General features: G+C 43.8%; 1 protein-coding gene across 1 annotated transcript in view; it reads right to left on the minus strand.

Annotated features, from left to right (window-relative positions):
* Positions 1-26,020, minus strand: part of LOC120025009 (protein kinase C-binding protein NELL1-like) — a 456,735-nt gene that overhangs the window by 33,289 nt on the left and 397,426 nt on the right. Inside the window, exon 15 of the mRNA XM_038969436.1 lies at positions 6,784-6,879. Within this exon, the coding sequence (XP_038825364.1) occupies positions 6,784-6,879 (96 nt within the window). The remainder of the gene's footprint in view (positions 1-6,783; positions 6,880-26,020) is intronic.

Consider the following 26,020-nt stretch of genomic DNA (forward strand, 5'->3'; position numbering starts at 1 on the left):
CAAAGGATGGAAGAGCCAATGGAAGTCAGACTAATGCTCAGATAATGGGATACGTTTGTTCTCAGAGAAGGCGTGATAATTTCAAGACCAGCATGGAGAACATTTCTTCCAAATGGTAATACCCATAAATCACAGGCAAAGCGCTCTAGAAGGTATCCATGAGGAAAGGGGACACTTCTGTATTGAGAACTCAGGATCTTACAAGGATCTGCTTCTTCTGGCCTAGAATGGATTTTGAAGAGGACAAGAAGTGTATGTCTGAGGTCCATGATGCGCAAGGGTAGAGTGCAAAAAGCTGCAAACCTAGTGAATAACAATACATCTATGCCCCTAGAACTAGTCTGTATAGATTTTCTCTCACTTGAACCTAACAATTCAGACACCAGAATCATCTTAGTAAAGTTAGATACTTTTACACAAAACTATCTCAACTATAAACCAAACCCACCAGACAGTAGCCAAAGATTTTGGGACAATTTGATTTTAAATTATGGATTTCCTCAGACGATTCACTGTGACCAAGACGCCAATTTTGAGTTGATAGCAGAATTATGCTCCACTGCTGTCGTCAAATCACAAAACAGCCCTTTATCACCCTTGTGGTAATCCTGTTGAGCGCTTTGTGGTAAACCGTGGGGTGTTGGGTTGAGCAACTTTACTAAGACAAAAAATAAACATAAAAGAAAATCACTGAGGTTTGACTCGGTCCTTCTACCCTCCTTTCGCTTGGTGTCAGTCTCTCCCCCTTCTCTCTCGCGGTGTGCCACCGCGCCCCTTTTATTTGGCCTCCAGGGCTGGTTGGCACGATCCTCTAATTACCTCCACTTAGAGCTGTCTGTGTCGGGGTGCCCATCTCCCGTTTTCCCAGCAGAGGGAGCCAACATCGCCTCACGTACCTCCCCTTTATTACCATCCCACGGGGTAGACCTCCTGGGATCCCACCCCCCTCCCTTAGCCCTGACTGGGAGGGAGGCATGCTCAGGGATAGGTTTGCATTCCTCCTGGATAGGGCGTCCGCATTGCCATGCTTGCCCCCGACCTGTGTATGACAGAGAATCGCTGTAAGGACAGGAACCAGCGGGTGACACGGTCATTTGTGTCCTTACCTCTTGCCATCCACACAAGGGGGGCATGGTCAGTGATCAGGGTGAACTTCTTCCCGAGGAGGTAATACTTGAGGGTGTCCAGTGCCCACTTCACGGCGAGGCACTCCTTCTCAACAATCAAGTATTTCTTCTCCCTCGGGAGGAGCTTCCTGCTGACATACATGATTGGGTGCTCCTCGCCTTCCTGCTCTTGGGACAAAATGGCTCCTACCCCTGTGTCAGATGCGTCTGTCTGGACCAGGAGGTTTTTTGAGAAGTCTGGGGTGACGAGTACCGGGTGCGAAAATAGCGCATCCTTCAGGGCCTGGAACGCCGCCTGTGTGTCTTCCGTCCATCGCACCGTCTGGGGTAGTTGTGCCTTTGTTAAGTCTATGAGGGGAGAAGCTATTGCGGCAAAGTTAGGTACAAATCTACTGTAGTACCCTGCTAACCCCAGGAAGGACTTCACCTGCCTCTTGGTTCGGGGGACCGGCCATCCCCTAATGGCAGCATTTTTTTTTCTTGGGGTTTCACATTTCCCCTCCCAATCTGATAGCCCAGGTACTCCACCTTGGTGTAGCCCAGCTTGCCCTTGTGGGGGTTCGCGGTCAGACCTGCATCCCTTAGCGCATCAACCACGGCCTGTAACCTACCCAGATGTGACTCCCAACTGTCACTGTGCACAATTATGTCATCCAGATAAGCAGCGGCGTACTCGCTGTGCGGCCGCAGGACGCGGTCCATGAGTCGCTGAAAGGTCGCTGGTTCCCCATGGAGCCCGATGGGCCAGGGTCACCATGCTGCCGGAGTCCAGCAGAGCGCTGGTGTCGATGCCATCGATTCGTACAGTAACCATCGGAGGGTACGTCTCGGTGTGCGCCAAACAGGAGGTGACGTAACTCGCCATCCGGGTTTCCCTAGAGCTGGGGGATGCGGAGGGCATGGCCTTCTCCCGGCCGGGACAGCTCCACGCGAGGTGCCCCGGCTCACCGCACTCATATCAGCGTCTCTGATCTGGGTCCAGCAGCCGCCGACGTCGGTTTGGGTCACCCTCCCGCTTCACAGCTTCGGCTGGTTCCGTCCGGGCCCCCTTCAGCCTCGCCTCTCTTTGTGTTGTTCGTCCCCCTCGCTGCGTCTCCTCTCTCCGCTCGAGCCCCTCTCAGCAGGTCCTGGGTGTTCTGGTGAATTTAACCGCAGTCAGCAATTCCTCCAGGCTCTGGGGGTTCTGCATGCTCACCGTCTTCTTCATCTCGTATGGCAGGGCCCGGAGGTATTTATCCAGGATGAGCTTGTCGAGCATCAGGAGGGACAGTACTTCCCTCAGTAGCCAGCCCTTGGTTAGGCGCACCAGGTCGCTCATCTGAGCACGGGGGGAAAGGGTGGGGTCAAAGGCCCAGTCGTGGACCAGTTGTGCACGGCATGCGAGATTGAACCCATAATGGCTCAGAATCTCCCGTTTGAGTCCCTCATAATTCGGGGCCTGGTCGGTGTTCAAATCAAAGTAGGCCTTCTGGGCATTCCCAGAGAGGTAGGGTGCCAACAGGCTGGCCCAGTTGGGCCATCCTTCCCTCTGTGCCGTCCTCTCGAAGGTGCACAAATACGATTCCACGTGATCTTCCTCCCTTAACTGAACCAGGAACTGATTCGGGCCTGACTCCTGAGCCCGCCCAACCTTCAACTGGGCTACCTCCGCTACCAGTCTGCGGTTTTGTTGGTGCTGCTCCTCCAGTGCTTGCTCCTGGAGAGCCTGTTGCTTCTGCTGGCTGAGGATGAACTGAGCCACCAGCTCCTCCATGGTAATCTCCGTACGCTCGACCCCACAATACAGTGCATTCGGAATGTATTCAGACATTTTGTTACGTTACAGCCTTAATCTAAAATGGATTAAATATATATTTTTCCTAATCAATTTACGCACAATATCCCATAATGACAAAGCGAAAACAGGTTTAGCAACATTAGCAAATTTGTTACAAATAAAAAACAGAAAAACCTTATTTACATAAGTATAGATGCTTTGCAATGGGGTTCGAAATTGAGCTCAGGTGAAATCTGTTTCCATTGATCATCCTTGAGATGTTTCTACAACTTCATTCAAGTCTACCTGTGGTAAATTCAATTGATTGGAAATTATTTGGAAAGGCACACAGCTCCTTTCCAGCTCCAGGTCCTACAGTTGACAGTGCACTTTTATTTAACCATGTAGGCCAGTTGAGAACAAGTTCTCATTTACAACTGCAACCTGGCCAAGATAAAGCAAAGCAGTGCGACAAAAACAACAACACAGAATAAACAAACGTACAGTCAATAGGAAAAAATCGATATATGGTGTGTGTAAATTAGGTAAGATTAGGGAGGTAAGGCAATAAATAGGCCTTAATGGCGAAGTAATTACAATTTAGCAATTAAACACTGGAGTGATAGATGTACAGAAGATGAATGTGCAAGTAGAGATGCAAGTAGAGATAAAGGAGCAAAAAAAATTTAAAATAAAAATATGGGGATGAGGTAGTTGGATGGGCTATTTACAGACGGGTTATGTACAGGTGCAGTGATCTGTGAGCTGCTCTGACAGCTGATGCTTAAAGTTAGTGAGGGAGATATGAGTCTCCAGCTTCAATGATTTTTGCAATTCGTTCCAGTCATTGGCAGCAGAGAACTGGAAGGAAAGGCGGCCAAAGGAGGAATAGGCTTTGGGGATGACCAGTGAAATATACCTGCTGGAGCGCGTGCTACAGGTGGGTACTGCTATGGTGACCAGTGAGCTGAGATAAGGCAGGGCTTTACCTAGCAAAGACTTATAGTTGACCTGGAGCCAGTGGGTTTGGTGACAAATATGAAGCGAGGGCCAGCCAACGGGAGCATACAGGTCGCAGTGGTGGGTAGTATATGGGGCTTTGGTGACAAAACGGATGGCACTGTGATAGACTACATCCAGTTTGCTGAGTAGTGTGTTGAAGGCTACTTTATAAATGACATCGCCAAAGTCAAGGATCGGTAGGATAGTCAGGGTATGTTTGGCAGCATGAGTGAAGGATGATTTGTTGCGAAATAGGAAGCCAATTCTAGATGTAATTTTGGATGGGAGATGCTTAATGTGAGTCTGGAAGGAGAGTTTACAGTCTAACCAGATGGAAGAAGTCTGTTGTAGCCCCCTCGAACGGTTACGTCGGCAACACATTTCCATGACAGACTGACCAAGTGAATCCAGGTAAAAGCTATGCTCCCTTATTGATATCACCTGTTAAATCCTCTTCAATCAGTGTAGATGAATGGGAGGAGACAGGCTAAAGAAGCATTTTTAAGCCTTTAGACAATTGAGACATGGATTGTTATGTGTGTCATTCAAAGCGTGAACAGGCAAGACAAAAGATTTCAGTGCCTTTGAAAGGGGTATGGTAGTAGGATCCAGGCACACTAGTTTGAGTACATCAAGAACAGCACCACTGCTGTTTTTTTTATGCTCAACAGTCTCCCATGTGTATCAAGAAGGCTCCATTCAAAGGACAACCAGTCAACTGCCGAAAGCATTGGAGTCAACATGGGCCAGCATCCCTGTGGAACGCTTTCGACACCTTGTAGTGTCCAAATTGAAGCTGTTCTGATGGCAAAATGGGGTTCAACTCAGTATTAGGAAGGTGTTTTGTACACTCAGTGTATGTAATGCATTGTCATACAGAGTTTAAAGATAACATATTTACATTGAAAACCACACAAAAACCATGTCTCTGTTGCTAACAAACAGTCATGGGTGGTAACTACAATTCACTAGAAAAGGCAAGGAACTCTGGGAAATATGCAAATAAGGTAGACTCAATTCTCAAGTTGAATTGCATGTTCACTCAACCTAAAATTCAAAGTTGAGTGAACATACAATTCAACTTGAGAATGAACAGTTGAAGTCGGAAGTTTACATACACTTAGGATGGAGTCATTAAAACTAATTTTTCAACCACTCCACAAATTTCTTGTTAGTTGGTTAGGACATCTACTTTGTGCATGACACAAGTCATTTTTCCAACAATTGTTTACAGACAGATTATTTCACTTATAATTCACTGTATCACAATTCCAGTGGGTCAGAAGTTTCCATACACTAAGTTGACTGTACCTTTAAACAGCTTGGAAAATTCCAGAAAATGATGTCATGGCCTTAGAAGCTTCTGATAGGCTAATTTACATAATTTTAGTCAATTGGAGGGTTACCTGTGGATGTATTTCAAGACCTACCTTCAAAATCAGTGCCTCTTTGCTTGACATCATGGGAAAATCAAAACATATCAGCCAAGACCTCAGAATTTTTTTTTAGACGTCCACAAGTCTGGCTCATCATTGGGAGCAATTTCCAAACGCCTGAAGGTATCACGTTCATCTGTACAAACAATAGTACGCAAGTATAAACACTAAGGGACCACGCAGCATCATACCGCTCAGGAAGGAGGCGCATTCTGTCTCCTAGAGATGAACGTATTTTGGTGCGAAAAGTGCAAATCAATCGCAAAACAACAGCAAAGGACCTTGTGAAGATGCTGGAGGAGAGAGGTACAAAAGTATCTATATCCACAGTAAAACGCGTCCTATGTCGACAAAACCTGAAAGGCTGCTCAGCAAGGAAGAAGCTCCTGCTCCAAAACCGCCATAAAAAAAGCCAGACTACGGTTTGTAACTGCACATGGGGACAAAGATCGTACTATTCTGGTCTGATGAAACAAAAATAGAATTGTTTGGCCATAATGACCATCGTTATGTTTGCCAAAGAACACATTTGCCGAAGAGCAAGCCGAAGAACACCATCCCAACCGTGAAGCACGGGGGTGGCAGCATCATGTTGTGGGGGTGCTTTGCTGCAGTAGGGACTGGTGCACTTCACAAAATAGATAGCATCATGAGAAGGAAAATTATGTGGATAATTAAAGCAACCTCTCAAGACATCAATCAGGAAGTTAAAGCTTGGTCGCAAATGGGTCTTCCAAATGGACAATGACCCCAAGCATACTTCCAAAGTTGTGGCAAAATAGCTTAAGGACAACAAAGTCAAGGTATTGGAGTGGCCATCACAAAGCCCTGACCTCAATCTTATAGAACATTTGTGGGCAGAACTAAAAAAGCTTGTGCGAGCAAGGAGACCTAGAAACCTGACTCAGTTACACCAGCTCTGTCAGGAGGAATGGGTTAAAATTCACCCAACTTATTGTGGGGAGCTTGTGGACGGCTACCCGAAATGTTTGACCCAAGTTAAACAATTTAATGGCAATGCTACCCAATACTAATTGAGTGTATGTAAACTCCTGACCCACTGGGAATGTGAAGAAAGAAATAAAATATGGAATAAATCATTATCTCTTCTATTATTCTGACTTTTCACATTATTAAAATAAAGTGGTGATCCTAACTGACCTAAGACAGGGAACTTTTACAAGGATTAAATGTCAGGAATTGTGAAAAACTGAGTTTAAATGTATTTGGCTAAGGTGTATGTAAACTTCAACTGTATGTAGGTTCAGCTACAGTATATGCCCAAATGTTGAGCAAACTCACAAACCTATTGCAGCTGGTTGCTTTACACTTACAGTTGTACGTTGAGTCAACTTCAATGCCATTTTGTTGAGCAGACTTACAATCCTTTTGCATCAGGTTGCCATACAATTGTACATTCAATCAACATATATTTTTTAACAGTGTGTTACTACAGTCATACCTGTCTCACAGTGACGTCCCGTAAAGCCTGAGGGGCAGATGCAGGTGTTGGGCGACACACAGGTACCTCCGCTCCTACACCCCTCCTCACAGAATGCTGGAAAGAGAGAGAGACAGACAAAGTAGAGAGAGAGACAGACAAAGTAGAGAGAGAGACAGAGAAAGTAGAGAAAGAGACAGAAACAGAAACAGAGAGAAGCAGCGAGAGAAAGTGAGAGAAAAGGGAGAAAAACAGGGAGAAACAGCCAGTGCAAGAGTTTAATTCTCACACATCAATATCACAAACACAATCCTACTGTGAACACCATTTTGTTCTGTTCTATTTAACAGCGTTGGTTTTTGTGGCTCAAATGACCAGTCCCTCACTGTGCATTACCTCCACCACACACAACCCTTTTCTCAAACTTTAAATGGGTAACACATTCTAAAAATAATGCCCTCCAGCATTTTCCAAGGTCACCATTACTCTACATGGGGAGGAATAGTTTTAGGTTCTATGCATTCTCAGTAGGGGGTGAGATGGGGCTTTGTGGGTCCCACTTTCTTTGTGTGTGTGTGTGTGTGTGTGTGTGTGTGTGTGTGTGTGTGTGTGTGTGTGTGTGTGTGTGTGTGTGTGTGTGTGTGTGTGTGTGTGTGTGTGTGTGTGTGTGTGTGTGTGTGTGTGTGTGTGTGTGTGTGTGTGTGTGTGGATGTGATCTTCACAACCCCCCAGTTGATGGATTGCAAAGCACAATGTGAAACTAACTGTGACTTGTGCTGTGAATGTACAAGACGTGATCGCTCACTCTCATATTCGTATGGTTGGCCAAAAGTTTGACAGTGTGCAGGTCTCCATTTCTTTCAGCAAGTTTAATTAATGACAGTATTTTAAGGATGAGTCCAAATTGGCAAAAACCTATATTTATAGTGTTGTGTGTGTGTGTGTGTGTGTGTGTGTGTGTGTGTGTGTGTGTGTGTGTGTGTGTGTGTGTGTGTGTGTGAGAAAGAGAGTCGGAGGCCAACACACACTACACAAACACATAGGTCAACTCGCTTTGGTTTATGAGTCCAATAAACATCCATGTGCTCACGTAATGATCTCACCGGTCTCGGTATAAAAGCATGCTAAATATACAAACCGATACATAATTGCAATAAATAACCATGCTGCACCATGCCAAAACCCATCAGTGCTGTTCATTTGACTGGATTCTCTTATAAAGAAGTTATTCCAGGCACCTCATTTCGAGCCTGATTGTACTAATACACCTCACAATTAAAGAATTAGAATTAGACCGAGTCAATACAAATGTATCTTCTTCTCTACTTATCATTTTACTGCAATCAGCATCAAGGGAGAGATTCTCTCCTCCACAGCAGCCCCAGTGACCTTCAGCTCAACCATCCCACTGCCTAACTGAGACTGTTGCTGATTCACTACTTTTGGAGACGTTCTTATAACCACAAATTTGCTATTTGACTTTCGATTAGAGTCCTAGATTGCCTTTGAGCACCGGGTGGTATAGGAATCATCCCGGCTCCTTATTAACTGGCCCCTTCATGCTTGTTGAGAATCCAAGGATCCATTTGGGATGCGGAAACATCGAAGACGGTGTCCTAAAGGAAATTCCTGTGATTCCAGGTTCCTCCGATTCCACGCTAGGAAATTGAATTGACTTAATTAGTGCTGGGGTGACTGTCGCACATCCCTTTAATGTGCTGTACTAAGAGATCGTCAGCCCTCTTCATAACGATCCTTCTCTAATTGGGAGCACAAATCTCATTAGGGGAACGAACGGAGAGAGCAAAGCCAAGCGCAACCGACTCGCTCTGTTCAAATAAAATATGTCGGAGGAGAGCAGGGGAGAGCATGGTCACATGTTATAGAGTATTCCTGGATACATTATCATGAATACAGTCATCAGTACTAATGGAGGCGCGTCAGCGGTCATTTAGATATTGGACGTTAAGCTCCTTACTCTTAGCCTACATGGTTTGGCGGGTGACACCTCAATAGTGGTGTTGTCAGGAGGAGACCTACATAGTCTGAATACCTACAGTACCAGTCAAAAGTATGGACACACCTACTCATTCAAGGGTTTTTCTTTATTTGTACTATTTTCTGCATTGTAGAATAACTACAAAACTATGAAATAACACATATGGAATCATGTAGTAAGCAAAAAAGTGTTAAACAAATCAAAATATATTTTCTTCTTCAAAGTAGCCACCCTTTGCCTTGATGACAGCTTTGCAAACTCTTGGCATTCTCTCTACCAGTCACCTGGAATGCATTTAAATTAACAGGTGTGCCTTGTTAAAAGTTATTTTGTGGAATTTCTTAATGCGTTTTAGCCAATCAGTTGTGTTGTGACAAGGTAGGGGTGGTATACAGAAGATAGCCCTATTTGGTAAAAGACCATATCCATATTATGACAAGAACAGCTCAAATAAGCAAAGAGAGACGACAGTCCATCATTACTTTAAGACATAAAGGTCAGTCAATACGGAACATTTCAAGAACGTTGAAAGTTTCTTCAAGTGCAGTCGCAAAAAAACATCAAGCGCTATGACGAAACTAGCTCACATGAGGACCACCACAGGAAAGGAAGCCCCAGAGTTACCTCTGCTGCAGAGGATAAGTTCATTAGAGTTAACTGCACCTCACATTGAATCCCAAATAAATGCTTCACAGACACATCTCAACATCAACTGTTCAGAGGAGACTGCGTGAATCAGGCCTTCATGGTCGAATTGCTGCAAAGGATCCACTACTAAAGGACACCAATAAGAAGAAGGGACTTGCTTGGCCTGAGAAACACTAGCAATGGACATTAGACTGGTGGAAATCTGTCCTTTGGTTCAATGAGTCCAAATTTTTGATTTTTGGTTCCAACCGCTGTATCTTTATGAGATGCAGAGTAGGTGAATGGATGATCTCCGCATATGTGGTTCCCACTGTGAAGCATGGAGGAGGAGGTATGTTGGTGCTTTGCTGGTGACACTGTCTATGATTTATTTAGAATTCAAGGCACACTTATCCAGCATGGCTACCACAGCATTTCTGCAGTAATGCGCCATGCCATCTGGTTTGCGCTTAGTGGGGCTATCATTTGTTTTTCAACAGGACAATGACCCAAAACAGACCTCCAGGCTGTGTAAGGGCTATTTGACCAAGCAGGAGAGTGATGGAGTCCTGCATCAGATGACCTGGCCTCCACAATCACCCGATAGTTACAGTGAAGCATACAAAGACATTCTAGATGATTCTGTGCTTCAAATTTTGTGGCAACACTTTGGGGAAGGCCCTTTTATGTTTCAGCATATTAATGCCCCTGTGCAAAAAGCGAGGTCCATACAGAAAGGATTTGTTGAGATCAGTGTGGAAGAAATTCACTGGCCTGCACAGAGCCCTGACCTCAACCCCATCGAATACCTTTGGGATGAATTGGAACGCCGACTGTGGGCCTATTTGCCCAGCATCAGTGCCCGACCTCACCAATGCTCTTGTGGCTAAATGGAAGCAAGTCCTCACAGCAATGTTCCAACATCTAGTGTAAAGCCCTCCCAGAAGAGTGGAGGCTGTTATGGCAGCAACGGGGCAACTAACTCCATAATAATGCCCATGATTTTGGAATGAGAATTTTGACGAGCAGGTGTCCCACATACTTTTGGTCATGTAGTGCATTTGATTTAGAATTTTAAGACCCCTTGAAGTATCAAAAGAAAATACTGTATGTAAAAACTATATTTGGCCTTACTGCTATTAGCCCATACAAACGTATAGAACAACAGACTCACTACATGGAACAACAGTCCCCCACCCCCCCAAAAAACAAAAGGAAGTTAGTTCTGAAATGTCTGTCCTGTATCTGAGAGACAAAAGAAAGATCAGGAAACATTTAAGTATTTCACCCATTTTTTTTTTTTTACTTCCATACAATTTTTTCAAATGCTACGGGGGGACCTTCAGATGAGTCTTGTGAGGCATGTCGGCGTCCTAGAGCAAAACAACTGACATGTATGTGTTCACGAGAGTCTCATCTTTCCACAGAGAGGACATAATATGCCAAACTGTTTGGACGCTAAAGACAATTTTGTGAGAAGACCGATTTTCGGGTTGTCACATGGTGTGACGAACACAGATCTAACTCTGTCACCTTTCACTTTAGACGCAGAAGTGCGACTTAAGCGGTTATCTCTAGCTTAAACTGACGGCATTATATGAGACGACCGGGTCAAATCGGTCTTATGTAGCAAAATTTGAAATTGTGTTTTTTGCATTGGATAAAAGTAGAGACTTAGAGCTACAAAACAGTATATCATACACTACAGTTGAGGAACAAGGGGAAACTAACTTTGTTTTGAAAGTTGATAAACTTGTCAAAAAATAACAAACTGGCTTTATTTATAAATTAGTAACAATGTCTCACCCCATGTTCAAGAATGGCCTTTTTCTTGCTCACTTTAGGTTATTTGACAATGAAAGCATCTCCAAAATATCGTTATTTTTTAAACAAAGCGATTATTATTATTATTAATTAATTTTGAATTATTAAAGTTAGTACTGCTCTTAGTACTGTAGCCTACTCATGACCGTCATGTTGTAAAGCGCCATATTTTCCATTCCATCCTAATGTAAACCCTGAGGGTTTTGTTTTTCTTGGAATAGAAACACCATGATATTATTCAAATTAATAAAGCAACATTTCTTGCCAAAAAGGCCTTATGTGGGGACGGGGGATTAAATATAAAAATGTAGGACAAAACACACATCACTACAAGAGAGACACCTAAACATTACAAAAAGAGAGACCTGAGACAACACAGCATGGCAGCAACACATGACAACAAAATGGTAGCAACACAACATGACAACACAGTAGCAACACAACATGGCAGCAGCACAACATGGTCGCAACACAAACATGGTACAAACATTGATTGGGCACAGACAACAGCACGAAGGGCAAAAAGGTAAGACAATACATCACACGAAGCAGCCACACGTGTCAGTAAGACTGTCCGTGATTGTGTCTACGATGGTAGAGATGGAGAAAAAACTGCCCAGTTTGAGTGCTTTTTAAAGTCGTTCCAGTAGCTAGCTGCAGCGAACTGAAAAGAGGAGCGACCCAGGGATGTGTGTGCTTTGGGGAACTTTAACAGAAAGACTGGCAGAATGGGTGTTGTATGTGCAGGATGAGGGCTGCAGTAGATAGGAGGGGAGTGAGGCCTATACAGAGATTACCAGTTTCCAGAAGAGTATAAAGTGTAGTGATGTGTCTTATAAGGAGCATTGGTGGCAAATCTGATGGCCGGATGGTAAAGAACATCTAGCCGCTCGAGAGCACCCTTACCAGCCAATCTATAAATTACGTCTCCGTAATCTAGCATGGGTAGAATTGTCATCTGAATCAGCGTTCGTTAAGGCAGCTGGGGTGAAAGAGGAGTGATTATGATAAAGGAAACCAAGTCTAGATTTAACCTTAGCCTGCAGCTTGGATATGTGCTGAGAGAAGGACAGTGTACCATCTTGCCATACTCCCAAGTACTTGTATGAGGTGACTACCTCAAGCTCTAAACCCTCAGAGGTAGTAATCACACCAATGGGAAGAGTGCCATTTGTTTTGGAGGTGTTCAGAACAAGGTTAAGGACAGAGAAAGCTTGTTGGACATTAAGAAAGCTTTGTTGTAGAGCGTTTAACACAAAATCCGGAGAGGGGCCAGCTGAGCATAAGACTATCATCTGCATATAAATGGATGAGAGAGCTTCCTACTGCCGGAGCTATGTTGTTGATGGAAATTGAGAAGAGCGTGGGACCTAAGATCGAGCCGTGGCGTACTCCCTTGGTGACAGGCAGTGGCTGAGACAGCAGATGTTCTGACTTTATACACTGCACTCTTTGAGAGAGGTAGTTAGCAAACCAGGCCAAAGACCCTTATAGAAACCAATACTCCTTAGCCGACCTACAAGAATGGAATGTTCTACCGTATCAAAAGCTCAATAAAAATAGCAGATCAAAATTTCTTAGAATCAAGGGCAATGGTGACATCATTTAGGACCTTTAATGTTGCAGTGACACATCCATAACCTGAGTGGAAACCAGATTGCATACCAGAGAGAATACTATAGATATCAAGAAAGCCAGTCATTTGATTATTGACAAGTTTTTCCAACACTTTTGATAAACAGGGCAAGATAGAAACTGGCCTAACAGTTAGGATCAGCCGTGATGCTTGGGGCGGTCGTAGACCCAAACGGAGTACACCATTGTGTTCGTGAGAGTCTCGTCTTTCCATAGATTGGTCATACCAAACCATTTTGACACTACAGATGTTTTCTTGAGAAGACAGATTTCCGGGATGTCTCATGGTCTACCAAACACCGCTGTAGCTCAGCCACCTTCCACCTCAGATCCGGAAGGCCGACCTAGGTGGATGCGGTGACCCTATCCTACTTTACCGAGGACTGAGAGAGAGAGAGAATCAAATCAAATTGTACTGGTCACATGCATCAAATGACGTCATAGTATTACTATGACGTCATAGTACACTGCTCAAAAAAATAAAGGGAACACTAAAATAAAATGAAATATTCTTATTAAATACTTTTTTCTTTACATAGTTGAATGTACTGACAACAAAATCACACAGAAATTATCAATGTAAATCAAATTTATCAACCCATGGAGGTCTGGATTTGGAGTCACACTCAAAATTAAAGTGGAAAACCACACTACAGGCTGATCCAACTTTGATGCAATGTCCTTAAAACAAGTCAAAATGAGGCTCAGTAGTGTGTGTGGCCTCCACGTGCCTGTATGACCTCCCTACAACGCCTGGGCATGCTCCTGATGAGGTGGAGGATGGTCTCCTGAGGAATCTCCTCCCAGACCTGGACTAAAGCATCTGGCAACTCCTGGACAGTCTGTGGTGCCATGTGGCGTTGGTGGATGGAGCGAGACATGATGTCCCAGATGTGCTCAATTGGATTCAGGTCTGGGGAATGGGCGGGCCAGTCCATAGCATCAATGCCTTCCTCTTGCAGGAACTGCTGACACACTCCAGCCACATGAGGTCTAGCATTGTCTTGCATTAGGAGGAACCCAGGGCCAACCGCACCAGCATATGGTCTCACAAGGGGTCTGAGGATCTCATCTCGGTACCTAATGGCAGTCAGGCTACCTCTGGAGAGCCCATGTAGGGCTGTGTGGCCCCCCAAAGAAATGCCACCCCACACCATGACTGACCCACCGCCAAACCGGTCATGCTGGAGGATGTTGCAGGCAGCAGAACGTTCTCCACGGCGTCTCCAGACTGTCACGTCTGTCACATGTGCTCAGTGTGAACCTGCTTTCATCTGTGAAGAGCACAGGGCGCCAGTGGCAAATTGCCAATCTTGGTGTTCTCTGGCAAATGCCAAACTTCCTGCACGTTGTTGGGCTGTAAGCACAACCCCCACCTGTGGACGTCGGGCCCTCATACCACCCTCATGGAGTCTGTTTCTGACCGTTTGAGCAGACACATGCACATTTGTGGCCTGCTGGAGGTCATTTTGCAGGGCACTGGCAGTGCTCCTCCTTGCACAAAGGCGGAGGTAGCGGTCCTGCTGCTGGGTTGTTGCCCTCCTACGGCCTCCTCCACGTCTCCTGATGTACTGGCCTGTCTCCTGGTAGCGCCTCCATGCTCTGGACACTACGCTGACAGACACAGCAAACCTTCTTGCCACAGCTCGCATTGATGTGCCATCCTGGATGAGCTGCACTACCTGAGCCACTTGTGTGGGTTGTAGACTCCATCTCATGCTACCACTAGAGTGAAAGCACCGCCAGCATTCAAAAGTGACCAAAACATCAGCCAGGAAGCATAGGAACTGAGAAGTGGTCTGTGGTCACCACCTGCAGAACCACTCCTTTATTGGGGTTGTCTTGCTAATTGCCTATAATTTCCATATGTTGTCTATTCCATTTGCATAACAGCATGTGAAATTTATTGTCAATCGGTGTTGCTTCCTAAGTGGACAGTTTGATTTCACAGAAGTGTGATTGACTTGGAGTTACATTGTGTTGTTTAAGTGTTCCCTTTATTTTTTTGAGCAGTGTATTTTACTGTCAGCCATTGTTGTCATTAATGATAGTTCGACCACCAGAGGGCATCTTTGAGAAGGTAAGTTATTGATATGACATAGGGCTGTAGACCATCATTCATTCATTTGTGCATGTCTTCCCACAGACATGGCATATACGGGTGCAGTGAGAGACCCTAAGGGTTGGACGATACTTTTTTCTCGTCAATCATCATAAAAAAACATATACTTAACTGAAAATCAACCAATGTCCGCCTTTAAATGCTTTATTATCCAAATGTTGGAAGTGCGTGTGGGCGGCGGAGAGAAACAAAATGGTGCAGATTGAGGCCGTGTGGAGGCGCGGGAGATGGGGGTGTGAGCAGAAGGGTCCTGGCAGGTGTCGTTTGTATAAGTATGTTTTGTATTGTCTAAAATCATAAAATATATATTTTTTAATTGATAAAATTACAAGCTTGCAACACATATCTGATTATTCATTGTAAATATGATTTATTTGATGTATTTTGTTTACGTTCTTCATTGTAACCACAATGTCACATGTTGGTCAAAACATTTCCTTATTAAAGACTGTCAGAAAGAATTTTGGAACTTATTTATTTTGAACCAAAGCCATGAATGAGTCACCTCAGCTTTATGTTGACAAATAGCTACATAATAGGCTAAGCCTAAACAAATATATTAAATTAACTAAAGAAACTAGTACATTTCATAAATAAATGAAGTAGCTCAGGTCTTGAAAATATGGGCAAACTTTTCCCCTCCCTATCCTCGCTGGACTCTCATTCAGTTTCTTCTTCACATCAGCAAAGAAGGACTCCGTGTTTCAGCAACTCACTTTATATAGAGGAGCTATCACTCTTTCACACTGTGGTAAATAAAGCCAGTTTGTTATTTTGAATTATTTCTTTCTGTTTTTAGACGGAGAGAAACCAAAAGCCCACCGTGCCTATTTTTCGAAAATCGCCAGTCCACTTGTCAAGTGTAATTGTGCCGTTGTATTTACCCAAGTTCTCTCTCGATTTCTTTTTTTGCCTGATGCAGGACTCTAGTGCCAGAGAAGAGAGACTCTTGGACTCAAACATTCACTCCTCCATTAATTTATGAAAAGATAGTCAATTTGTGCCACAGTTTAGACTACCCATAGATAGGCGTTCTAACTCCCCCCTTGTCATAGTGTGGTGCAATCTTCCACCATCTACTACAAACGGTAGCGGTACAAGCTCAAAACTTTTAATTGAGGAACCACTGTATCTCTCCTTCGGCAGTGAACTTCTCCGGCCCGCTGGCCTCAGCTCCACTGGTGAGAGAGACTGGGACAACTATCCTCCAACCACTTACCCCATCCTAACGGAATCCCACTAAGAGGCAACAATGACATACAACTATGTAACAGGGCAAATTCATTGTAAGACAGCAGGTCTAATGTACGAATCCATGGTCAATACTGTCCCGGCATTGTCTACATTTGGATGCTAAAAGATAGCCTAGTTCATTGTCTACTCCTGGTTGGTGAAGCTTGCTGTAATTTTGCGGTTGTGAAAGCCTGTGTCGGTGTAGCCTCTCACATTTTCTCTTTCAATGAATAAGATAATATAATTCTCAAAGTCCTGTGCATGTGTTAATCATTGTATTTGCCTGAGTTGAGTACGGAAGCTATTCATATTAACCTGTGGAGACTTAATCACTGTGTTGTATCCCATTATATTCTGCCTTTATATTGTATCTGTTAAGTACCTAATTTCCAACGTATTTAGTCTAGTAAATAAAACCTTGAATGTATTATTTGTGGAATTGAGTTCATTTGCGAGCAATTTGGTTCTCGAGGTACCCGAGCTTGACGTCTGTTCAGAATGAGAATATAGTAAATTGATTAAAACTATTGTGGAAATAGGATTAATGATATAACGCTTCATGTTAACTACAGTTATAGTTCATTCAAGAACGAATCTATATCCAACCCTTAAGGGTGCCCCTCTTAATCAAATAATTCAGATCAATTTATTGTGCATTCGGGAAACATTCAGACCCCTTCCCTTTTTCCATCTACCACTTGGACAGCTCATCTCCTCCCTCTGGTGGCCAAAAGTCGATTGATCCTACGGCATGGTTCTTCTTATGAAGCAAACTGACTTCCTTCCACACTTAATCAGCGTTACAATTGGAGTACGTTACTGAAATGATTAAGCTACCAATTGGTAGTCATGTATGATCACAGTTTAACCATCTTTGCCCAATTTTGCCATTTTACTAAACAATTAAATAGTGCAGCTTGTTTGAACATGGACACAGACTGATCCTGTGTTATTGTTGATTCATTACTCTTTGTTTATTCATAGGTGGTTAATTGTTCATTAATTACTTTGCATGTGCAGCTTACTGCTCGATTATTGATTCTTCATCAACACATCAATATTTGAACCATTTTAAAACAGCATGACCATTCCACTAGAAGTGCAAAGGACATTTAAACATGTTTTCTAGACTATGTATCAAACTGAAGGACTCATGACATGTTGATCTATTCATGAAGCACACAGACATTTTTTTCATTCTCTTTCCCTATGCCATTAAAATGGTTATAATGAGTATTTTGCTGTAACATCAACATGTGTAGATTTTACCCAGGGTATGTTTGTTAACTAAAGGCTACGCATTACATTGTAGGCACTGTTAAACTGTTTGTGTACAGAATAAACATTCTGTGAACACTTATAAGGAAATCTCAGATGTATCTCACTGAACCTAAAGCAAAAAAGACAATCATTTTTTAAATATATATTTGTTATACCTAAAAGAGTCCTAAAATGAAACTCAAATAGTTAAATGATCCATAGTATGACCCTCTTATACTGAACAAAAATATAAAATGCAACATAAAAAGTGTTGGTCCCATATTTCATGAGCTGAAATAAAAGATCCCAGAAATGTTCCATGTGCACAAAAAGCATATTTATCTAAAATTGTGAGCACAAATTATTTTACATCCCTTTGCCCATTGCCAGTTGGTCAGCGCATGCTCAGAGTGCGCGGCCTTGTGAATGTTGACCTGTTTAAAGGTCTTACATCGACTACGGAGAGCATGATCACACAGTCGTCCGGAACAGCTGATGCTCTCATGCATGCTTCAGTGTTGCTTGCCTCGAAGATAGCATAGTTATTTAGCTTGTCTGGTAGGCTCGTGTAGCTGGGCAGCTCGCGGCTGTGCTTCCATTTGTTGTCCGTAATAGTTTGCAAGCCATGTCACGTCCGGGTTAGAGTCCCACTCCTTGAAAGCGGCATCTCTACCCTTTAGCTCAGTGCAGAAGTTGCCCATAATCCATGGCTTCTGGTTGGGGAATGTACATACAGTCACTGTGGAGATGACAACATCGATGCACTTATTGATGAAGCCAGTGACTGATGTGGTGTACTCCTCTATGCCATCGGAAGAATTCCAGAACATATTCCAGTCTCTGCTAGCAAAACAGTCCTATAGATTAGCATCTGAGTCGTCTGACCACTTCCTTATGGAGCGAGTCACTGGTACTTCCTGCTTTAGTTTTTGCTTGTAAGCAGGAATCAGGAGGATAGAGTTATGGTCAGATTTTCCAAATGGAGGGGGAGGGAGAGCTTTGTACGCGTCTCTGTGTGTGGAGTAAAGGTGGTATAGAGTTTTTTTCCCCTTTGGTTGCAAATTTAACATGCTGGTAGAAGGTTAAACGGATTTAAGTTTCCCTGCATTAATGTCCCAGGCCAATAGGAGCGCCTCCTCTCGATGAACATTTTCCTGTTTCCTTATGGCTCTATACAGCTCGTTGAGTGCCGTCTTAGTGCCAGCATCGGTTTGTGGTGGTAAATAGACAGCTACGAAAAATATAGATGAAAACTCTCTTGGTAAATAGTGTGATCTACAGCTTATCATGAGATACTACCTCAGGAGAGCACAACCTTGAGACTTAATATTAGATTTTGTGCACCAGCTGTTACTTACAAATAGACACAGACTGCCACCCCTTGTCTTACCGGAGGCAGCTGTTCTATCTTGCCGATGTACCGAAAACCCCGCCAGCTGTATGTTCCCGAGAAAGCAGTATATCCTCTGCATCGGACTCGTTAAAGAGAAAATCTTTGTCTAGTTCGAGGTGAGAAGTTATTTTCCATCATAAGAGATGGGAGCAGCAACATTACGTACAAAATAAGTTAAAAGCAATGCAAAAAAACGGAACAAAATAGCACAGTTGGTTAGGGGCACATAAAACGGCAGCCATCCCCTACGGCGCCATTCTTTGACCAGCCACCCGGACAGCTGATGAAACTGAGGAGTATTGCTGTCTGTAATAAAGCCATTTGTGGGAAAAAAAAAAGGAATTCTGATTGGCTGGGTGTGGCTCCCCAGTGGGTGTGCCCCTGCCCAGTCGTGAAATTTATAGATTAGGGCCTAATTAATATATTTCAAATGATTGATTTCCTAATATTAACTATAACTCAGTCAAATCTTTAAAATTGTTGCATGTTGCGTTTATATTTTTTGTTCAGTATAAAACAATTCCATAGCACCCCCCCAACATCTTACTCTCAAGATTCAGGCAATCACACACATGCACACACACACACGTGCACACACACACACACACACACACACACACACACACACACAAACACACAAAGCTCCTCTGATGCCGACCGAGTCCCAAATATCACCGTATTCCCTACTTAGTGCACTATTTTTAACCAAAGGCCGATGGGCCCTGGTCCAAAGTAGTGCACTATATATGGAATACGATCCCATTTGGGAAGCAACTGCCATTCTGTAAGGAATAGGATCTGAGACGATGACTGCAGACACTTTCTTCTCTGCTCCACCGCAGCTAAATCCAACAGCAGGATGAGGCAAAAAATAATTGCTTTGATAATTAGTACCACCTACAAAAACACATTTGTTTTTTGTATTTCACATTTTCCAATTAATACTGCTTTTTCCTCCTATGACCTTAAATGTTCAGAAAATACCAATATGGCCTCCAGCGCGGATCTGAACAGCACAACTTAGTGTTTTCCTATCATCCTGCCAAATTTGGAAAAAGAATATATTAGCAGAATCTAGCACTTGCAGGGAAACGAGAACAGCATCATCTCCTATTCCGACACTCCACCTCCCTCCCTCCTCCTCCTCCCTCACTCCATTTTCCCCAATGCAGCGAACATCATTACACTCAGTATCACACCACTACGGCACGCGGTTAGACTATTCTAACACAGTTGCACGTTGTTAGCACAAATAGATGAGAAAAGAGCAGGCATCTCCCATTGTTCTCTAAGCCAGTGTTTAGGCCCCTCTGAAATCCTCTCTTTTTAAAAACCTCTTTTGTGTACAACAAACCGGTCCTAAAGAAAGAGAAAAAAGACCATTAACAAGATTAGGGAGCTCATTTTGCAGCTGACAAAAGGATTTACAAGGCGCATCTGTTCATTAAGCGGGAAGCGGGTAACAATACTGAACTATAATCTTTAGCTGGGCTCTGATTGAACTTCAGTGGCCCGTCTATTGTTGTGTGCTGGGGTTTTAAACGATGGTACACTTGCTGCTCCTCTGAGGATAACATGACGATGGAGAGAAGGAAGAAGAGAGTAAGGGAGAGATAGACAGACGGCGGGAAACAGTAAGAGGAAGGAGAGACAGCAAGAGGAAGGAGATGTAGAGAGGGTGATAAACTCCTTCTCTCTGTATAACATTTACATTTGAGGAAATATTTTCCAGAGACATAAAGTAATGAACAAATGAATGTATTTTACTTTTTCACCGTGGGAATCAAACCCACAACCCTCACATTACAAGCACCATGCTCTACCAACTGAGCCACACAGTACCAGTTTAAGCTTCTAATTTCCATGCATGTGGTGTCCTCTTGACCCTTTCAGGATCAATAACAGTAAACTGTCTCCTGTGGTGGAGGCCAAGCTTTATGTGAACCAGCAATCACCTCAGTGACAGTGGGTATGAGGGGGAGGAGCAATTTGTTTTCATGCGCAGACCAGCTGGCTGGTGTGTTTACGGGCATATTCAATCTCTTCCTATCCCAGTCTAATGTCCCCACATGCTTCAAGAGGGCCACTATTGTTCTTGCACCCAAGAAGACAAAGAAAACTGAACTTAATGACTATCGCCCCGTAGCACTAACCTCTGTCATCATGAAGTGCTTTGAGAGAGTAGTCAAGGATCATATCACCTCTATCTTACCTGCCACCCTGGACCCACTTCAATTTGCTTACCGCCCCAATAGATCCACAGACCATGCAATCGCCATCACTCTGCACACTGCCCTATCCCATCTGGACAAGAGGAATACCTATGTAAGAATTCTGTTTATTGACTATAGCTCAGCATTCAACACCATAGTAACCTACAAACTCAGCATTAAGCTTGAGGCCCTGGGTCTGAACCCCACCCTGTGCAACTGGGTCCTGGACCTCCTGACAGGCCGCCCCCAGGTTGTGAAGGTAGGAAACATCACCTCCAATCCGCTGATCCTCAACACTGGGGCTCCACAAGGGTGCATGCTCAGCCTCCTCCTGTACTCACGTTTTGTGTGAGAGTAGCAGGTGTAAGTATGAGGGGGTCATCTGGATCTGTAGAGACTGGAACCAGAGGTCTGGCATTGATGATAGCAGCCACTTCTGCCATCAGAGTAATGAGTGTTTCTTGACTTTCGCAACTTGAATGACCCTGTTGGAGGAACATAGAATCCAGGATTCTCCTTGCTATGCCAATCATCCTCTCCCAGGCACCACCCATGTGAGAGGCATGAGGTGGGTTGAATATCCAGGTGCAGCCCTGTCCTGCCAGGTAGGTATCCACAGAGTCGTCATTGATGTTCGAGGGGATCTTAAGTTCCTTGCAGGCCCCAATCAGAACGAATATGCTTTGCTGGGCCTCGGATCGAGATGAAACGCCTCAGGGTGTTGATAAAGCTTGATGTATCCAGTGACTCAAGGACTTCGATATGAAACGGCTCTCATGCTCATACAGGTGAATATGACGACCCACCGCTTTCTGTGGGCGAGGCCTCCTCTTGTCCGGCGAGAGGCAACGGTCAATGGACCAAATACGTCCAGACCGACATGGGTGAACGGAGGTTAGGTGGAGAGACGATCAGCAGGATGGCTGGCCATCTTCTGTGCCTGAGAAGGACCACGAATTCTCCGACAGGTGACACACTGGTGGATGATGCTGTTCAAGCACCTTTTACCGCCAACTATCCAAAGACCGGCTGTACGAATGCCTCCCTCTGTGAAAAGGCGTCCCTGGTGTTGGGTCCGTTCATGGTAATGCCTCACCAGTAAAGCTGCAACGTGATGCTTCCCCATGATGATCAAGGGGTTATTCTCGTTATGTCTGAGTTTTGCTTCTGTGATGCGACCCCCAACTCTCAGAAGGCCATCTTTATCAATGAATGGATCTAAGGCTCTCAGAGAGCTTTCTTTGGGAATTGTTTCCTGGTTCCTGATGCACTCAAACTATATTAGATAGGTTTCCTCTTGGACTGTCCGTATGATGATATCCTTTGACTGAGAAAATCCATCTGCTGTGCATGCTGTCTGACAGTTGCTGTTTTTTTTCTGCTGTAGTGTTGTTGAAGAGAAAAGCGATGTTCTGGGAGTGGCGTCAGTTTTGCTTTACCCAAAACAAAGCCCATGTGACTCAATCCTTTGATATCTGTCACTTTGAGGTAGGCAACTGTGACTATTGCCTTTGTTGATGAATATACATAGTTCTCGTTGTCTCACTTCTGAGGGTGAGACCTTAGTGAGGCCCTAGGGATATGAAGGTTACATAGCTCTTTCAAAAACTCTCTCCATGCAACCCTTGGCTCCTCCATTTCTGGAGGCAGGGGGAGTCCAATTCGCCGTTGGCCATTGTGAGCTCCCTGACAATAGACTTGCCTTGAATGGTGATAGGGGCCACAAATCCAAGTGGGTCGTACAGACTGTTCACAGTTGACAGCACTCCTCGGCGTGTGAAGGGCTTCTCATCTTCGGCTACCTCGAAGGTGAACGTGTCGGTCCTGAGGTCCCAGTTAAGACCCAAGCTGCGCTGCATAGGCAGAGTGTCTGAGCCTATGTCGAGATCTTTGAAGTCGTTTGTGTGATCTTGAGATAGAAATGCTTCCATTACCTCCTTCTTGTTCGATGCAATCTTGTGTAACCTCAGATTAGAGTTGGCGAGAATCTCGTGTTCTCTTGAGCAGGGTGACCGCATCTTGGACTGTAGGAAATTACTTTAACTTCTTCTGGCTGCAAGCCCGACGTCGGTACACTTATGACAACAGCCAGCTCAAGTGCAGGGCGCGAAATTCAAAATATATTTTTTAGAAATATTTAACTTTCACACATTAACAAGTCCAATACAGCAAATGAAAGGTACACATCTTGTGAATCCAGCCAACATGTCCGATTTTTTAAATGTTTTACAGCGAAAACACCACGTATATTTATGTTAGCTCACCACCAAATACAAAAAAGGACAGACATTTTTCACAGCACAGGTAGCATGCACAAAGCCAACCTAACTAACCAAGAACCAACCAAACTAACCAACAAACAACTTCATCAGATGACAGTCTTATAACATGTTATTCAATAAATCTATGTTTTGTTCGAAAAATGTGCATATTTCAGGTATAAATCATAGTTTACATTGCAGCTACAATCAGAAATTGCACCGAAAGCAGACAGAATAATTACAGACACCAACGTCAAATACCTAAATACTCATCATAAAACATTTCTGAAAAATACATAGTGTACAGCAAATGAAAGACAGGCATCTTGTGATTCCAGCCAATATTTCCGATTTTTTAAGTGTTTTACAGCGAAAACACAATATAGCGTTATATTAGCTTACCACAATAGCCAGAAACACAAGCCCTTCCCCAGCAGCAAAAGTTAGCGATCGTAACAAACCAGCAAAATATATATAATTTTTGACTAACCTTGATAAGCTTCATCAGATGACAGTCCTATAACATCAGGTTATACATACACTTATGTTTTGTTCGAAAATGTGCATATTTAGAGCTGAAATCAGTGGTTATACATTGTGCTAACGTAGCATCTTTTTCCCACAACGTCCGGATATTTTTCTGACACTTTTTCTGACACACATATTCTGACCAAATAGCTATTCATAAACATAACTAAAAAATACATGTTGTATAGGAAATGATAGATACACTAGTTCTTAATGCAATCGCCGTGTTAGAATTCTAAAAATAACTTAATTACGACATCCAGCTTAGGTATAGCGAGAGAGTACCCAAAAGCTGGGCGCAAACGACTAGCACAACATGTTCGACAGATATATGAAATAGCATCATAAAATGGGTCCTACTTTTGCTGATCTTTCATCAGAATGTTGTACAAGGGGTCCTTTGTCGGGAACAATCGTTGTTTGGGTTTAGAACGGCCTTTTTCCCTCTCGATTTAGCAAGCACACTTGCCAAGTGGCGTGAATCTCTCCATGTCAACAAACGGAAGAGAACGGAACACGGCAAAACTCCCGAAAAAATTTCAATAATCTGATTAAACTATATTGAAAAAACATACTTTACGATGATATTGTCACATGTATCAAATAAAATCAAAGCCGGAGATATTAGTCGTCCATAACGACAGCTTATCAGAAGGCAAATCCAGGTCCCTCGACGCGCTCTCCAGAAAACAGGAAACTGGTGACACGTCATACAAAGAGCTATTATACGAGTCCAGATCAAGTTACACACTCCATTTCTTCTCTCACTCCTTGTCGACATCTAGTGGAAGACGTATGCCCCTAGAAGAGAGCATCGATTTCAGATTTTCCACTTCCTGTCAGGAAGTTTGCTGCAAAATGAGTTCTGTTTTACTCACAGATATAATTCAAACGGTTTTAGAAACTAGAGAGTGTTTTCTATCCAATAGTAATAATAATATGCATATTGTACGAGCAAGAATTGAGTACGAGGCCGTTTGAAATGGGCACCTTTTATCCGGCTACTCAATACTGCCCCTGCAGCCCAAACAGGTTAAGCCATCGTCGACATAGAAGTCACGTTCCACAAACTGTCTGACATCAGGATCATAGTCTGGTTCTCCTTTTTGAAATGACTCTTTGAGGCCGTAGATATCCACTGCTGGAGAAGGACTGTTACCGAAGACATGGACCTTCATGCGGTAGTCGATGTCTTTGGACAAGTCGTTGTCCTGGAATCACAGGAATCTCAGGAAGTTACGGTCTTCTTCTTTCACCAGAAAACAGTGGAACATTTGTTGGATATCCACTGTCACAGCGACAGATCCCCTACGGAAGCGAGTAAGCACCCCAAGGAGTTTGTTGTTGAGGTCAGACCCAGTCATGAGCACGTCATTGAGGGATACTCCATCGTATTTGGCACTAGAGTCAAAAACCACACGGATTGGACCAGGCTTCTTTGGGTGATAGACACCAATGTAGGTAGGTACCACTGTTACTCTTCTTCTTTCAGGGGTGGAGCAACTTCAGCATGACCATACTCGAAAATCTTCTCCATAAAAGAGACAAAGTGCTCTTTCATCTCGGGCTTCCTAAGGAAGTTGCATCTGAGGGAGGAGAAGCGTTTCAGCGCTAATGTCGATTGTCGGCTAGATGACATCTTGGTGACTTGAATGGTAATGGTGCCACCCAGCTGTTGCTGTCGTCTTTCCTGATCCCTTCCTTCATGATTTTCAGAAAAGAGCTGTCTTCGATGGAGAAGGCCACTTTATTGTCGTATCTAGTTTGCTGGAACACATTGCAGCCCAAGTGAACTTCATCTTTGTCGCAAGGAAGACTTTTGTAGCAGCATAATGCAGGCTGATCGCGAGCTTGGGCATTCCGGAATCTTTCTTTCACCAAGAAGAGGTTGGGACATGGCTCGAAGAGAGTAGGTCGTCCTTTCTCCAAAGTGTTTGTGTGAAAGGTACTCACTGAGAGAGGCTTGTGAACGCTCCCCAGGCAGACATTGCCTATTATGACCCATCCGAGGTCAAGCTTCTGGGTGTATGGTGAGTCATGGGGCCCATTAACTTGCTTGCGCACATTATGGACTTATAATATCTCTTCCAAGAAGGAGCATGATGGGAGCCTTGAGTTCGAGTTCTGGGATGAGGTGAGCAAGGGGTTTCAGGTGAGCATGGT

This window comes from Salvelinus namaycush, chromosome 30 (assembly GCF_016432855.1).
Source record: "Salvelinus namaycush isolate Seneca chromosome 30, SaNama_1.0, whole genome shotgun sequence".
Classification (NCBI taxonomy): Eukaryota; Metazoa; Chordata; class Actinopteri; order Salmoniformes; family Salmonidae; genus Salvelinus; species Salvelinus namaycush.